The sequence below is a fragment of the Limulus polyphemus genome, unplaced genomic scaffold (genome assembly GCF_000517525.1).
Source record: "Limulus polyphemus unplaced genomic scaffold, Limulus_polyphemus-2.1.2 Scaffold1953, whole genome shotgun sequence".
NCBI classification, from domain to species: domain Eukaryota; kingdom Metazoa; phylum Arthropoda; class Merostomata; order Xiphosura; family Limulidae; genus Limulus; species Limulus polyphemus.
The window spans coordinates 151326-169221 of NW_013667563.1; the positions used below are offsets into that span (position 1 = coordinate 151326).

At 32.8% G+C, this 17896-nt stretch overlaps 1 protein-coding gene across 5 annotated transcripts in view; it reads right to left on the reverse strand.

The window, feature by feature from the left end:
* The window catches only part of LOC106465464 (serine/threonine-protein kinase D1-like), an 81601-nt gene that overhangs the window by 38375 nt on the left and 25330 nt on the right, over positions 1–17896 (reverse strand). For all 5 annotated transcript variants that reach the window (XM_022393366.1, XM_022393367.1, XM_022393365.1 and 2 more), the window contains 11 exons: positions 17681–17798; positions 17359–17482; positions 16741–16818; positions 16300–16507; positions 11306–11358; positions 10549–10621; positions 6845–7008; positions 6013–6117; positions 5714–5812; positions 4692–4776; positions 350–425 (listed from right to left, as the gene is read on the reverse strand). In XM_022393366.1, coding sequence (XP_022249074.1) covers positions 350–425; positions 4692–4776; positions 5714–5812; positions 6013–6117; positions 6845–7008; positions 10549–10621; positions 11306–11358; positions 16300–16507; positions 16741–16818; positions 17359–17482; positions 17681–17798 — 1183 coding nt within the window. The remainder of the gene's footprint in view (positions 1–349; positions 426–4691; positions 4777–5713; positions 5813–6012; positions 6118–6844; positions 7009–10548; positions 10622–11305; positions 11359–16299; positions 16508–16740; positions 16819–17358; positions 17483–17680; positions 17799–17896) is intronic.

A 17896-nucleotide genomic window follows, 5' to 3' on the forward strand; every position in this document is an offset into this window, starting at 1 on the left:
ATTTTGTTAACATTTGCTTACTAATTTAAAACTTATAGCACAAAAACTATAACAAGCACAAAATGGTTACTAGGTTGGTCCCAAGAACCAAGCTTGTGCTGAAAGAGTTAAAGTGACATTTAAGCTTAGATTTTTTTTTAAGCTATTACATTAAATTATTTTTTATTATTTTACTATTATAACATTACATACTAAACAGCAAGTTTTTCAATCTATTTTTATCATCTGGTATGTACCTCATGTCATCAGGAAGTTCAATATGATGTAAAATCATATGTAACATGTAAATATGCAGAAAACTTCCAGTGAAATAAAAACACAAACAAAGACATATCTCTTATTTTCTTACCTGACATAGATGATCACACCTACTGACCACATATCCAGTGACCTGTTGTAACCTTTGTTCCTTACAACTTCAGGAGCTAGAGATAAATAGGTTAGATAAATGTCATATTATTTATAGAACATTCTATTTTTTTCATGTATGAATAAACATACCCATGCAGATTTCATTCTCTCTCTCTATACACCCATACACACACACACACTTGCGAGTGGTGGATTATACTTTTATATGATTACATTTATAGGGCTCTAGCAGTCACTAAACACATCACATGATCAGTCTATTTTGCCACGGTATATCTTACCTATAAAATAAAATGATGTTCTATAGTGAAGTATGTATGAGGTCCAGTTAGTATACATACACATAAATATTCTACTTTTTTTTTCCCACCTGTGTCAGTGCTAACTAATTTGAGGGCCAGGGACAAAAACCTACAACAGGGGACCTACATAAGTGGAATCTGCTAGCCCTCCATACTTAACGTAGCATCAAAGAAAAATTATCCACTTTAACTTAATGTAAAGAAAACAAATAAAAACATAAAATAAAGATAAGCTCAACAGAATCAAAAATCTACATAAAAAAGTTATTACAGCAATAAAGAGTGATGCACAGTCTACACTTCGACTGCATTCTACTGATCAAGCCACTGCAGAGAAATTGAAAGAATCGATCAATGGACATTAGTCCTTCATTTTAATAAATACAAGGGGTGCTATAAATTGTGCTCCCTAAATTATCAAGAAAAGCAAATTGCTTTCTTCAGAATAGAAATGATTTTATGTAGTACTCATTGATGAACTCTTTGATTCTTTATTTTGAACTCCAAAATCAAGTCACACAAAAAAATACAACTTGCCATCCAGAGCTACCAAAAGTTATTGCATTGCACAAAAACAACTGAACTGGAAAATTGCATGTATGTATGATATTGATTGGCCTTTTGTAGGGGTTACATTTCATGACAAAATAAGTTGTATGTTGCACCTTCTCTTCCATGCTGAACATTCATGTAAAATCAAGCTCAATTTTAGTTGAACACATCCTATTGATCGGTTAGAGCAGTCTGTTGAACTATGATAGAAATTTGTCTTAAGGTACACAAATTCACACACGCATTGTTGAATCACATCAGCTTGAAAGTAACCTTACTACACGATCAAAGCAAATCATATTTGCTGTGCTGATTACAGAATTTTTGATTTTCTTTTTAAATCTACTCTTGGAATCTTAAGAACTGTTATTTATGCTTCCTGGACAAAGCTAAGAGGCACAAAGCAGTGTGAGCATGATCACACTTGTTAAAAATTACGTCCTGGGACATAATCATCATGGTATGCACCACTTAGCAGGTCACATTCAACATCAATGTCAAGTTTAAAACCTCTTAACATGTCTTTTCTGTGTGAGATTTAGTGCTTAGAATGATATATTTTAAACATTTCCTACATAAAACAGTTACTTAAGAGAGACTTCCTGAACATTCATTGCCAATGTTTGATTTTTGAGCTTTTGATTTTAAAGAATTGGGAACACCCCAGTAAAATCATAAGGTCATAGACATTTGTCCTATCTATAATGCAAGTCCAGTTTAGTTCTGTAGTTGTGTGATATAATATCAGATTCAAACCCATAATTATGCTATAGTTTCCAACCATTTAAGTAAGTGTTGTTTATCAAATTTATGTCACATGACTGTTTATATTGTTTTTCATTGAAGACAAAGCTGTAACAAAAACATTTGTACATGTGAGATTATGTTTCCCCCAACCTCACCAAAACATCTAAGCAATAAATATAGATATCACTTATATTCTTTCATGATATTAAGAAATTAAGATGGATCAAATAATGGATAAATCAAAAAACAAAAAATCCAATAACACAAGCACTTTAAGAATATAAGCTTTCCTTCTTCAGGAGTGGATCATGTAAAGTGATGTATCTAGGGAAGCCAACCCTGACAACATGCTAGTGTTTATGATGGTTTTCTTATATTAAAGATACTATGTATTTGATTAAAATCACTGAAGTAACCAATGACAATGGAACCACTGCCACCAAACACTTTTGTGTACTACTGATGTTTTTTTCTCAACACACTGGAAGATGCTCCAAATCTATCTATTATTTTAAAACAGGCTGTATCTAATCAGTCTTGTTTAATCCTTATATAATTCTGAACTTACTAATAGACACTAACTTCAAAATAATGGTACTGGGTGACACAGAAAGCCTGCTCTTATGTATCAAAACTGTAGAACCCAAAAAGCCTACTCTTATGTATCAAAACTGTAGAACCCAGAAAGCCTACTCTTATGTATCAAAACTGTAGAACCCAGAAAGCCTACTCTTATGTATCAAAACTGTAGAACTCAGAAAGCCCACTCTTAAATATCAAAACTGTAGAACTCGGAAAGCCCACTCTTAAATATCAAAACTGTAGAACTCAGAAAGCCCACTCTTAAATATCAAAACTGTAGAACTCAGAAAGCCCACTCTTAAATATCAAAACTGTAAAGCACAGAAAGCCTGCTCTTACGTATCAAAACTGGCAAACATGGAAAGCTGGCTCTTATGTATCAAACTGCAAAGCACAGAAAGCCTGCTTTTTCTTCTGGAAATGCTACATTGATGACATTTTCTTTATCTGGATAACTACACTGAATTAAGCTCTTTTTTTTCGTATGTTAACTTCATCCACTAAATTATTATCTATGTTGATTATTTTCCTATCTTAAAACATTACTATCTCTTTGAAAAATGGCCTTAGTCTTCATACTGATTTATACATAAAACCAACTAACAGAGCATAATATGAAAGTTGCTTCTGTACTCAGTCAAGCTCTCAACATTCAGTCAAGCTCTCAACATTAAGATAACTTGTACTAATGAAAATAATTACATAAATTGTACACAGGCTCTAAATTATGCTGTAATACAGAGATTATAAAGACTCTGAAATTTAAAAAGTTAACACCACTCTTAAGAAAGACTGCACTTAAAACATCATGGTGATAAATAATCAAAAATCATTTCTTTTTTGTTATTTGTCTTTAAACTCATGCATTCTGGAGAAACATTTCTATTTATTCTAATTCAGTGATTGTTTAAAATAAAAATCTTGAAGATATCCTAGTTCAAGGTAAAGTTACATAATTACCCTCAACTAGAAAATGACTGTTATCCCTCTAATAAAGCTTGTCAGACTTACATGTTCAGGAAAACTACTAAATTTTCTCCAGTCATCAAAATAACTTTAAGATTACTGAAGAAATAACTTGCACAACATGTAACACATTTTTCTCAAACAATGTCAAAAATGTAGCCATCAACATCTTAAGCAAACCCATACAATTCTTATCAACACTTACAAAACATACTTTCCTGTTGCCCAAAGCAACATTCAATTCGTCTATTCTATCAATGACAAGGTTTTCTTAAGTATCAAAACTTTGTTTAGAACTTAAGAAGATGGCGAACTAAAAGAAGAATATTGATTTAATTCCTAAGGAACTGACCTTTATTCTTGAGTAAGAGATCTTTGATTAATCAACTTATCTGTCAGATAATTTTGCTCACTCTTAAAACTTCTTTCCACATGAAAGGTGTCTGCTTTTACTTCACTTTCAGTATCTTTTATCATTACTAATTTTTTTCATTATTTTCTTATCATGCTTTCTTGTAATTTGGTTATTTATTATTCCATTTTATTTCCCTGGTTATTTTCTGTATCATTATTCATTTTCTCTTTTTATCTTATGTTATTCTTTATTTAATTTCTGTAGTATACATTGGTATATAGATGACATATTAATACTAGAAATATACAACGTTATAACACCAAAAATGTTTTTATTTAATTAGACACTCAACATTTTGCTTTACAGCTTCTTCAGGAGCATTCACTAAAAACACAAACCAGTTTTGGTTAAATGCTCCTGAAGAGGCTGTAAAGCGAAATATTAAGTGTCTAATTAAATAAAAACAACATTTTGGTGTTATAACGTTGTATATTTCTAGTATTATTATGTTATTCTTGCCAATATTAGTTCCCCTTTTACTTTTGAAATTTCCTGTTTTAAATAATTTCTCTAGTTCTTCTCCTCCCTTTCTCCACTAGTTATTTCACACACACAGTGTCCTGCATCACTTCATCTTTTCATACATTTGAAATCAGTCACATCCATAATATTCCTTCCAAAAGAACAATAAGTTCCATGTTATCAGAATGCGCTTTCACACACATCTATAAAGATCACTTCACTAACTTTTCATGTTTTACACTTCCTGCTCATCATATTCTGTGTATTTTTTTCCTACTTGATTACTAACAAACCTAGATATGCGGGAGTTCCAACCAAAGACTTTCGGAATGATTTTTCACCAATAATACGAGCAAAGCCAAAGTCACAAAGCTTCACCTGAAATGGCAAAAAGTGTATGATAATCACTAGTGCATAAGATAACAGAATAAAAGATTTCAAGTAGAATTAGCTAATACATAAGATGACAAGTAACCCTACTCTAATGTTTCTAAAAGTTATTATAGCAAAAGCATTTATTTGATGTTATGCAATGTTTAATTTGAATTGTATTAAATATAAATAAAATATAAATTGTTTAAGATTGTTTACAGGTAGAATTATCCAATAATGTCAATTGCATAATATAACAAATTTCAAGTAGAATTGTCTGATAGCTGCTAATGCTTGAGCTAACAGATTTCAGGTAAAATTGGCTAATGATCACTACTGCATATACTAACAGGTTCAGGTGGAAATGGTAAATTACTTATGTGTAAGATAACTTTCAAGTAAAATTGAGTAATAATCACTGAAACATAAGATAACAGGTTTCAGGTTTATAACTGAATTTATCCATTGCTACTCTATCAAAATAAACTATTATAGATTTCCAAAACTAAAAACCTGTAGTAGGGCAGTTAAGGCTGATATGAGAAGCAGCCCCACTGTAATGTTTCTAAGAGTTATTAAGGGAAAAGCATTCATTTGAAATTATATGTTGTATAATTTCAACTGTATTAAATATAAGTAGAATACAAATTGTTTAAGACTGTTCACCTGCCTATTTTTTCTTCAACAAAAGAAATTATAGTCCTGTACATTTAATAAAAAAACACATTTATATCAATGTTGAAATTATATTATTGTAGAAACCATTAACAGTTTAATTCAAAACAATAAAATTCACAAATCAAAACAATACACTTGGCCTTCAATCAACACTTCTGAATTTAATATCAATATAATATTAAGAGTTCAGAAATGTAAATGGCCAAACAACTGGAAATATTCATAGAAAGTTTAATTAAAATGTAGAAAAACATTTAAATCTTACTTGTGGAAAATCTGAATCTGATGACAACAAAACGTTTTCTGGCTTTAGATCACAATGAACAATGTTCTTGGAATGTAAATGTTTCAGAGCTGTCAAGATCTGAGAATAAAGGATATACACATCAATATCTAAAACCCCATTACCTTTTCTGTTGCTTCTTTGTATGATTTTTGCATGTATGAAAACCTTCTAAAAATAAAAAAAGGAAATTGAAAATTACAATTTAAACATAATACTTATTTCAGCCTTACTAGAAATTTCATTTTATCTAATATAATTATTATTAGAATAAATATTACTTGGTAAATCAGAAATTTTGTGTTGCGTTCTGATAACCTCCTGTGCTCACTGGACAAGATCATTTCCAACATATCACCCTTCAGCTTTTCCATCACAACAAAGATCTGGCAGAAGAAAAAAAGAGAAAAAGGAAATATAATTTTTAATACCAATTTATAAATAATAAGTGTTAAATATTAATTCTGATACAACCTTAAGCAAACAAAAAGAGCAAAAAATGCATTGAAGTGAACACCAAAAAAAAATACTAGCTTGAGTCACTAAGACTTGATTGAAACAATATAGGTAGTTACTACATACCATACATTTATTTACATTTTAGTATAATATATTCTTAGTTATACTAGACTAAAAACAGATCTCTTTATGCTATGTGCACTGCAGTTAATTTCTGTTAAAATTTAACTCTCTAACTTTAGAATTATTTAATATAAAATTAAGATTTCACTAGTATTTCATGATTGTTTATTTTCTTATTGATGAGAAAAAATTCTTCAGTAATTATAAAACCTGTTTATTTTAATATTCATAATCAATTTTTTACATCAACATTAGTTTTTTTTTCTGTTGACATGTTCTTCTCAACCTGTAACAATTGATTTCAATATTAGCCATGACATGCACAAAGATGCTGTAAGCCTGAGCTAATAACTTCACTTTTAATAATTTCTATAAGCATGTATGTTTCCTCTTCTCACAAGACTAAAAATTATTGACAGTTTCTCCTAAAATACTGTAAAAATAGTCGATTTTGGTACAGACAATAATTTCTTTTCTACTAATATAATACTTATCACTTTAATAACCAAATCTACTCTTTATAGAACATACAGTTTCATGTGTTTCAAACATCTTCTCTAGATTGACCACTCCAGGGTGATGAATATCCTGTAGAATGGTCACTTCATTCTTCAAGTAAGCTTCCTGTTTGGCAGGCAACCTGGTCTTGTCAATGACTTTAACAGCCACTGCCCGAGCACTTGTACGATGTACACCTGTACAAGTATGAGAAGTAGAAATTGAAAATATGACTCCACAGTAGTATGAATATATCAAAGTACTACTGATGCTAGAAGGTGAAAAACCTATATAGCAAGATTAGTAATATGAGAAATATTTATTTAGTTATTAGATGAAAAAACAACCTATCTATTATACAAAAAGCACAAAAATTTGTGTATCTGTTTCTTTGTCCTTTACCTAACTACTCTTAGGTTGCTGGGCCAATCTCAATGAAACTTTTGTGGGATGATAATTTCTAACAAGAGGCACGTTAGTCTTAATTCCCTCCACCCCATTATTGTTGTTATTGAGCATTTATTATCTTTGACGTAAGTCAACATTAACCCTATCGCCCCAGGTCCTTTACTGTGCATGACACAAGGTTTCGATGTCTTACATTCAAAATTTTATCAAACTACTTTTTGTTTATGTTATACCAATTAGAATAGCATAAAATCTTACCTAATAATCCATATTTCAATAGTATACAAATTTTAAGTTCTTAATTCTATAAGGGAATATTTTAAAAAATCCTTAATTTCCAATAGTGTGACCCTGTGATACATTTTGTCTTAGCATCTCACTATTCCTATTTTATCTATCACTCCTTGAAAATGTACGAAATTAAATGTAAATTACTCTATAAAATCGTTATTGCTCAGACAAACCATAATTTTTATAGCCTTCAATTTGGTTTGGTTACAGAGCTATCGAATAGAAAATCAGATCCCTCCTGCCACACCCACCTGTCACATCCTCTCTTTCAAAATTTGTTGATAGTTCTCTCTTACATTTCATTATATGTACATTACCAATAACTAATAGAAAGTCAAGGTTTTCACCTATCAAATGACAAACTGTATAACATAATGTTCTGAACAGTTAGATGTCAATTTCACTTAGAGTACCAACATCGTTCCCATGGAAAAGTTAATGACTAGCTTGGATGAATTTGTAACAGCTCTTGTCGCATAGTTAGAAAGCCAGGAAAATTTTGAGAGGTAAGTGAATTTGTCTAATTTTTTGCAACTTACTAGTCTATATTCTTTGGTGCATTATTTAATTAAATAAAAATTATTAAGTGCATTACTATCTATAGTAAAAAAAATTAGGGTTAAATCTCCTCAAAAACCGACAACAAGAAAAAAGAAGATTGGTTAAGTATTTTATTTCTTGTTTTTCATGTTTATTCTTTATGTATAATAATAAAACTAACTAAAATGTAAAAATAGGGATCCTTTTAGGTTTGTTAAGATTACATTAGGTAAAATTAATAATAATAATAATAATATTATTACAATAAAAATGTTTCACGAGGCACACATGTGAACAGCTTGTGGGTAATGTAATTTGTTAGCATAACGTGAGCTGCATGTTCCCCGAGTGAGTTAGAACTTATAATGGCCCAGGTATTGTAGTTAGGCATGGTTCAAAGGGCAATAAAACAATAAAATTTAATTATAAATAGATGTATTATGTTACCAACTTAGAGCTACTTAGGATAAACAAATGTAGTTTTATGTTACAATTTGAAGACATTCTAGAAAAAATAAAAGGGTAATTTAGGTTTATTTTGATTTTTTTTTTGTGGTTATGAGGTCGGTTGAATTGAAAGATCCTGTTTTGAAATAGGATAAAGAAAATAACAGCTAAATTATAAAGTTTTACTTAAAAAAAACGTTTGAATTGCATTTAGGAGGTTTAAGGGATTACACAAAGGAAATTTGATATTTTTGAGATGAGGAATAGTATTTTCCATTTTAACATGAAAATTACTTTGCACGTGGACTGTCTAAAACAAATACACAGTATATTCATGGACAAATCTTTATTTTATTTTATTAAAAATAGTTCACTAAGAAATATGAATTTTTGTATGTGAAAGGCTTGTAATATTAACTGAAAGACTTCCACATTTCATGAAGATATAACCACTATATTGAGAGTTATAAGTATTCAATCTATAAAGACTTTAAAACAAGTACAAAAAGGTCACGTGGTCAGACAAATTGACCAAACCCTTATTGAAAGTGTTAACTACATTCATAGATAGTGCCACATCCTTAAACCAAAAAAAAAAAACTTGCATTTTATATAACACAAAATACACAAAGTGTATGGGGGGCACACAAGCATCTTGTATATCTCAGAGTGCACTACCACTCTTTATGGGGGAATGCAATGAAAAAAATGGCCACCACTGTTGCAATAATATATAAACTCGGCTGAAGTTTCTATTCTCCAACAGCTACCATAAAGCTGATATGAAGAGCCACGTTTTGAATTATACCAACTTCCTATTTGACCCACATCTTTTCAACTTCAGCCCGTAAAATATTTCTGTAGTCAATGACTGTGGAAGGACATTAAGAGCTAGTTGTTAAAAGTAAGTAACAGAAAGCATCCCTACTGCCACTACCTATCTCTACATAGTCACCCTGATCATCACACAGGGTATACCATGTTTTAACGAATAGTGGGATTGACCGTCACATTATAATTTTTCTACGGCTGAAAGGGCAAGCATGTTTAGTGGGACTGAGATTCGAACCCATAACCCTCAGATTGCTAGTCGAGCACCCTAACCACCTGGCCATGCCAGGCCTACATTGTGTGAAAGTTAGGATTTTGTATTATTTATCATAGAATCAACCCACATATATTTTTAAGTTCATAACCTGGACAAAGGATGGGTACCTCAGCTTGTAATAAATAACTGCCTTACCTGGGCATGCAATACTACCATTTAAATGATTATCACCAACAAATTTCCTTTGATATTTTAAGAAAATTAATACTAAAATAACTGTATTTTATTGCTAAATAAATGATAATTAAATTTAGGGTTTGTGGTTTGTGATGAATTTTGCACAAAGCTACATGAGAGCTATCTGTGCTAACCATCCCTAATTTTGCAGTGAAAGACTAGAGGGAAGACAGCTAGTCATCACCACCCACTGCCAACTCTTGGGCTACTCTTTTACTAATGGATAGTGGGATTGACCATTACATTATAACACCCCCACGGCTAAAAGGGGGAGCACGTTTGGTGGGATAGGGATTCAAACTCGCGACCCACAGATTGCAAAATTGATGAAAAAAAAAAGTTTTAACATTTTATGGATAAAACAGTCACCATCTACAACTTAACATTGTAATTTAGTTTCTTTTTTACTTGTCATTTCAATAATTTTAATTTGCTGATGATATAGTAAACATCTATGCAAGCACAAATATACAAATGAGATTATCAAACTACGTATTCTATCAAAAGCACTAAAAAAGAGAGCTAGTGTAAATATATCTTCCAACAGAAAAAAAACAAAAAATCTCAAGCTACATATTGTTATTATGCATAAATGGCATGTAAGTCCTCATCTCAAATAAAGATAACCAAAATCCAGTGTATCTTTGGAATTTCCATTAACCAATTATCTAGTTTCTTAAACTGTGATAGATATCAAGTTATTACAAATTCAAGTCAGTATGCCACAAACTGAAAATGATTAAATGCAAAAGTTAAAACTTTATACCTCCATAAACAACTCCAAACTGTCCAGATCCCAAGATTTCATCCAAGAAGATCTGGTACATGTGACTGACATCCTAGGAAAAAGTATCAAAATTAGAACTTGCATAAAATTGTGTACTATATACTCTGACAACTTTTAAAGTTTAGAATTTGACCTTGATGTCATAAAATATTTTATTCCATGTATCTGTGATCTCTTCAAAGATCAAGACACCAAACACAGTTTGTCTTCATTTTAACAGACTTTTGCTATATTTTTTTGTCATTACACTGGAAGCTTATACAAAGTCATGGGAGCATGAAACTTAACCACCTACGTTTTGTTTTTTTTTAGTATATAGAAACAAAATCCTGTGCAAAGAATATTTGTTAGGTAGTCTATCAGGAATGATACAAAGTTGTAATTTTCTGCTTGATTACAATTTTCACGATCCTTCAAACTCAAGGCAAGAAATATTAAGGTGAAACTGTCTGTTGTAAGATAAGTTCACAATTTGAAGTCTAGCCTTGATATTTGATCTCACAATAAATAAGGGATAAAAAGTATAAAAGTCTAGTAATCTATTTGAAGTTGCTAAATAGTAAATATATTATATAGTTGCCCTTATATAAATAGTACTTTTATAAAAATCTGTAAAATAAGCACAGTAAATAGAAAGTAACTTTTTTTTCTCTCTCTCTCTGGTTTTTACATAAAGTTGTATATACACATTTTATTTACATATAGCAATCATACAGTTCTTCAAATACAGTCTTACTTCATTAGTCTGTTCTTCACTGCTTGCTTGTCCACTTCCATCATGAATCAAACCTAACAACAAAAAAATTGAAAGTTGTATTAAATCTATTGTTACATACAAAAAAAAATAGTGTGTGTGTGTGTGTGTGTGTGTGTGTGTTCATACAGTTATGTTAAATTAAAACTGCAGCCAAAAGTTAACATTTTTCTTACACTGAAAATATATTTCTGATAGGTACTTACTTACCACTCTTCTCACACAAAGCTATCTCAATCTTCTATCTGTCCTCTAAACATTGCTAAACATTTTTGCACTAAGCACACCAGTCTATGTACCCTATCAATTTCATGCCATTTTGAATATGTACATATCATGTGACTACCCTCTACCAATAGTACTGCGGCACCTATCTTGAAGCAGCTAGCTCCCTCTGCTATTCCTGCTCAATCCTCAATTTTGACAATTGGCAGGTTCTAAAAGAACACCAGCAGTGGGGAGGAAGGGTGGGAAGAGTGTGAGAAAAGGTAAGTACCTATTGGAAATACATTTTCACTGTAAGAAAAATGTTAACTTCTGGTACTTGACCATGCAATGCCCACCACAGAGTGGTAAAAACAAGAATTGCTTAAAATAAAAGCATAAACAAAAGGAAATGATAAGACTTACCCCTATCAAAGTTGAAAAGACATGTGTAAAATTACCATAGGAGGGAGACAATATCCAACTTAGAAAGATACAGCAAAATTGTGCAGATATTGAGCAATGAATGTATAGGGAGTAGTCCATATTCCAGTCAGAATGATCTCCACCAAAGGACGGTGAAGGTGAGCAACCAAAGAAATGATGATATGACGAATTTGAAGGGAAGAAACATTGTGGAGACAGCAACCTTCCATGGATAAGTCTGAAAATACCCACGTAACGAGTTGACAAACCCAACAAGTTAGCATGACAGGGGATAGATAACAGGAAATAGAAGGGTTTCAGGGAATAAAAAGTCAGGAATGTGCTGCTGAAAAAGAGGCAGGACTTGCCAAATGATACTGTAAAGAGTGAACCAGACAAAGAAGCCAATCAGAATCGGAATGGGAGTACCAGTTGAAGAAAGGAGTTAAAAAAATGGATGTAAAAGCCAAACAGCCTTCACAGGCAGCATAGGTCTGAGGGAGGAAGGACTGGTCAGATATAGGATAACATAAGAGGAATGGTAGAGCTAGTGGATAACATTAAACGTATAAATATCTTATCTGTGATGCCCACAAGCAAGGAGGAGAAGGAAATAGATCTTGAAGGCAAGATGGTAGGTGGAACATGAAGATAAAGGTTCAAAGGGAGGATAGGAAAAGTATAAAGGACCACACTGAGATCCCCTTCAGGCAAAGCAAAGGAAAGTGGGGGATGCATGACTCAGAAGGAGTGTAAAAGGATGGAAATGACAGGGGAAGACAAAACCTGGAGAAACAAAAACAAGGCCACCCAATAGCTAGACACAGTGAAAGTGGACAAACCTCTGTCAAACAACCAAGTGAAGAATTGGGAAAGATGAGGAATGGAAGGGTGGGAAGGATGGAACTCATGTCAAAGAGACCAAAGGTGGAAGGTATACCATCGCCTGTGGTAAATGGACATGAAAGAAGGTCCAATGGATCGGGAAAGAAAAGATGCAACATGTGGAGTCAGTATCTGGGTTGAGACAATGGATCTGACAAAAGTCATGCATGAAGACAGAGTGTGGTGAAGCCTGGATGAACAATGTCTGACCAAGGTTAACAGAATAGGGATTGAGACAGAGGTCATGGTAGGGGAGGTTGTACAAGTAAATGTTGGAGCAGTGGGAATGATGGTTGCACCAGCCAATACAGAACCAACAGTAGGCTGACACACAGAGTGGTTTGGAATAAGGATAGAACTCTGGAGAGGAATAAAATAGGAGGGTAAACATAGATGTGAAGACCCATCCAATCTTTACTGAACCACCCCCAGAGTTAGCGAGTGTGGAAAGAGAGACCAAAAGAAAGGAAGTTTGGTGTTCCAGTGGATGGGAAAGGCATATATGAGGCATCTCAGATGAGAACACACCAACCTACAGACCTGTAGATCGATGGACCACTCTATGAGGAAAAACTAGTTGGGAGGAGATAACTGATCCACAATCAGATTTAGGAGCCAGGAAAATGGCAAGCTAAGACCATAATGTGGTGACTGTGGGCCTAGAAAGGAGATCCAGGACCCAGAATTAGTAATCCCTTGTTCTGTAATATAAGTGACCACTGCAGAGATGTTGGAATGCACCATAACTACCCTCCCCTGCAGAGAGAATGGTGATATGGTGAAAATACTCCTTGATTGACCAAAGACCAGAAATCTCCTAGGAATCAAGGTAAGAATACTAAACTTCTAAAGATGAGTCTGTGAACAGATGTAAATTCAGATGAGGTGAAGTAACCACCAAGCCAGGTCAACTCTGATTGGTGAAGGAAGGGTAAAAGGGTGGTCCAAAAAATCCGAGGAGAGGTTCCACTAATCTAGGAGTATCCACTGAAGGGAACACATATGAGCCCGACCCATGGGAAAGAGAGTTTCCAAGGAAGCCCACATCCCCAAAGAGAGAGAACATCTCGAACCGTAAGAAATGTGAGGTGAGGGACTTGTGAACTGCCTACTCCAAAGACAAAGAGGAGAAGGCTTGGTCTAACTTAAGTCAGAATGAAGAGAAAAACCCAAATAAAATGGGGTATTGAGTGGAGGTAAGAACAGACTTCCCCACTGTCATCAAGAGTCCCATCCGTGCTGCTTCTTGTAGTAGCGGATGAGCGTGGTTTCTGGACTGTGAATGGGAAGAAGCAAGCTGGAGCTAATCATCCATAAAAAGAAGAGTGCAAAGACTCAGAGATTGAAGATGTTGGGCAAAAGTTTGTACTCCTCGACAAAACACTTAAAAAGCCAAGGTTGGTCCGAATGATAGGGCCCCAAACTGGAACACTGGAAATAAAGAAATAAGTAACTATCAATGATGTTGGCATTGTGGGGAAGAACCCTGAATTGTAGATTATGAGGAGAAAATGAAGTTTCTAGTATCACGAACACAGGAAAAGCAGCCAAAGCAAAGCTCAGCTTTACTTTCATGTTCAATGTTTTTTGATCCTGGTATCAGGCTGAACCTGTGTGGCCATTGCTTCTTTATCCAGTGCTGATTTCGCACTCTGCTGTCCCATTCACACAAAAAACTTGGAAACTTTGCATAACCGGATTGTTGAACCAACAACATATACAGGACTTTTAAATCTCCACAACGTAGCCAACCATGTTCTTTATATTTGATCTTATTAAGAAGAAGATTGATATTTTCATACGTTTCCATCAAGTGAATGAGCAATAGGAACAGATGCATATATATGTTACCATTGTGAAGGAAAACACCTTTAAGACTTCTATTGGAGGAATCAATGAACAACTGCCACTCATTTGGTTCATAGACTGCAGCACCTAGCCTTGGTATTAATTCAGCAATATTGTTGCAATAAACCAGAGAACCTTCTTGAGAAATAAATGGTATAAACTCTTCCTCACAATTTCTGTACCAGTAAAATTATGTCACTGGAGAAATTAAGTTCTTAGCCTGAAGCCTGGACCACAAAATCTCTGAATAATTCTTTGGAAGGCCCAAATCTCTCACCAAATCATTAAGTTCACCTTGTGTGAAAAGTTGTCGTTCACCAGATGTTTCAGATTCAAAACAATCGCTAGCATAATTTCTATTGACATCAGATTCAGAATAAGATGAAACTGTAACAAAAACCTCCAGTGGAGTAGGTACATCAGGTCCATGAACAACAGGTCTTATAGCAGATTGAAGGTTTGGATAAGAAATTTCCTTTTTATTTCAAGTGTTGTAGCCTTGCATGTAACAGAGCAAAAATAGCAGTCATTTCTGAGGTTTCTAGGTTCTTGCTAGACCATTGGAATTTCAAAAGTCAAAGACTTTTTCTTAACTTTAGTCCATTGTCTCAACTCTTCGAAACAAATGGTGCAAAGTTTGTGCAGAACCCATGATTTATCTTGGTTTCAAAGTTTTATTTTAAAATATACATAATCCACTTTTTTGACGAATTCTGTAATGTTTTGCCTTCATTTCTTTACTACAAATTTACCACAAATATAACAGTACATGTTTGGGTCATTTACACAACCTTTTTGCCATAATTAATATTGAAAAGAAAAAATCATTTCAAAGTGCACGCACAAACAAATACTATCCAAAAATGACACATCATGCAGCCTGTTAACCATTTATACACTAGTGGTGTGTTTCTAGTGGGTTCTAGAATGATTGATAAGATTCTCACTTCATGATTGGTCTAGAGAAATTTATAGCCGTAGTTGTCAACATTTTAAGCAAAACAAAATATGACCTGATTTCAATGAAAATGATTCACTTATGTAAAAGTATATAGGACATTTTGGGAAAAAATCTGTACATGATGGAGAAAAATGGATATAATTTCTGGATTCAGCATACAGGAATAATAGGATATGTAAAAATTTCAAGGCAATAAACCATTGCAGGCCTGTATAGTTAAAAGCCTCAAGTATTGTTACATCTTCTCCTTCTGACTTTCAACAATTTAAAAATACAAAATAACTCTCAACAACACATTCAATAAAACTAAACCATTGTTCAATGTTCCTTTTCATTCATTTTGACTTTACAAAGATAACAGACATTATATTTTCAGTTATTTTTATCCATTTTGCTTCATTCTAACCTCAAAGGTTGTGGCTTTCATTTCTCTGATTGTAAATTAAACATTCAAAATTAATGAGTTTATTACAGATGGAATATTCATTTACATACATAAAAAATAAAAAATTGCCAATCGATAACAAAAAATAAATAATGAAATTGCTTATGCAGATTTTATAACTCTGTACAAAAGCAAGCTATGGTTTGTTTTTCTAACTTTAAATTTTCAAATACAGCTTTTCAAGGCAAATGCACTAACAGGTCTCACCATAATTTGTAGCAGCAAAAGCTGAAGACACTGGCATTAATGCTTGTCGAATAGCAGCCTCCCACCCTTTTGAAACCTCAGAGTCTTCTCCAACATAATAATCCACGTTAGCTGTGCGCAACTCAAAGCAGTGCTTGGTTCCAGGAGACTCAGAACTAAGACTTTGTTTGGGAGTCTCAAGGGCTAAAATTTCTGATAAAGGAATTTCCTGTCAATAATGAAAAATGTTAATTTTATTAAGAAAATGATAATTAACCAGAAACTTGAAGAATATTAATATATTTTTTTTACAATAATAATAATAATAATACTGATGATATGAAAAGAATATTATTAAAACTGTCTGCCATTGATAAATAAGTGTCTATACCAGTGAGCCAATATACCTAGAAAAACCAGATAAAAACAACACACACATAAAGTTTCACTGGCCTACTTTACCTTATAATATTTGGACGTTGTGTCATTCTGAAACAAGGTAATAGCTTTACTATCAAGCCACCAATAATGCCTTTTCCTCTGAAATGACCAAAAAATAGGGGTAACTATTAGTGAGTAAATTCTGTATGTAAACATACATTAATTTCATTTCAGATCAAAGCAGGATACTTAAAAAGGTGTTTTCAAAAATTTTAAATATCTTAAGTTTATAAAATAATGTACTGTAGTAGTTGTACAAGATAACATTTTTTCCTAAAAAATTTATCTTCTGTATATGTTAATGAACCAGGTTTACTATACCATGGTAGACTAATGTTCAAGCTCTACATGATGTCTGACACACTCCTAAAGCAAGGTAGCAAAGGTTCAGTTTATTTTAAAAGTTTCAAAGTATCCCCAACATACACACAACTTTTACAAGTAACATTTTCTTGAAGATGCAATCTTCTTCCCTTTTAATCTTTCAACTACATGTAGTTAGCTTTAAAAATTACATAAAACATATGTTTTTGTCCATTACACATGTGTAGGAAATATATACATTGCTGAGATGAATCAATGAAATACCGTGAATGTTAAATCAATACTAGTTATGTGATAATATCCATAAGTACAAACCATGCTATCTTTGTTAGTGAAGTGCACCATCCAACCTTCTTTCAGAACTTTGGAACTTCTACGTTTTGTCTGTTTTACACTCTGAACAATTCTCATCAAGGGAATGTTGTTGCTTGTTGTAACACTATTAATAATACAGATATGCCCTGTGAGAAATGATATACCTCAACAGCTTAACAGTAGTAAATCAGTTTCTTTTAAATGTAATTTCTAAATTTGAAATGAATTTTCAAGTATTTTTTTAATATATTATGAGAGAAATGAGGTAAAATGCAGCATTTTTAAGTTTACTTATCTTTAATTAAGAAACTAAACTACATACTTAACCGCAGGTTTTGATTCATCATCTTGAAGGTCTTGCATCTTTCGTTCTGACGAGCTCTCATTTTCATTGTCAGACTCAACATCATTTTCAGCATCAAAACTTTCTACCCCATCCACTATTAAACAAATCCATGGAAAACTATATAACTTTGTAGTGGAACAATAAATTTTGAACAGTATTAAATGGAAATTAAATACTTACATATTCAATGAC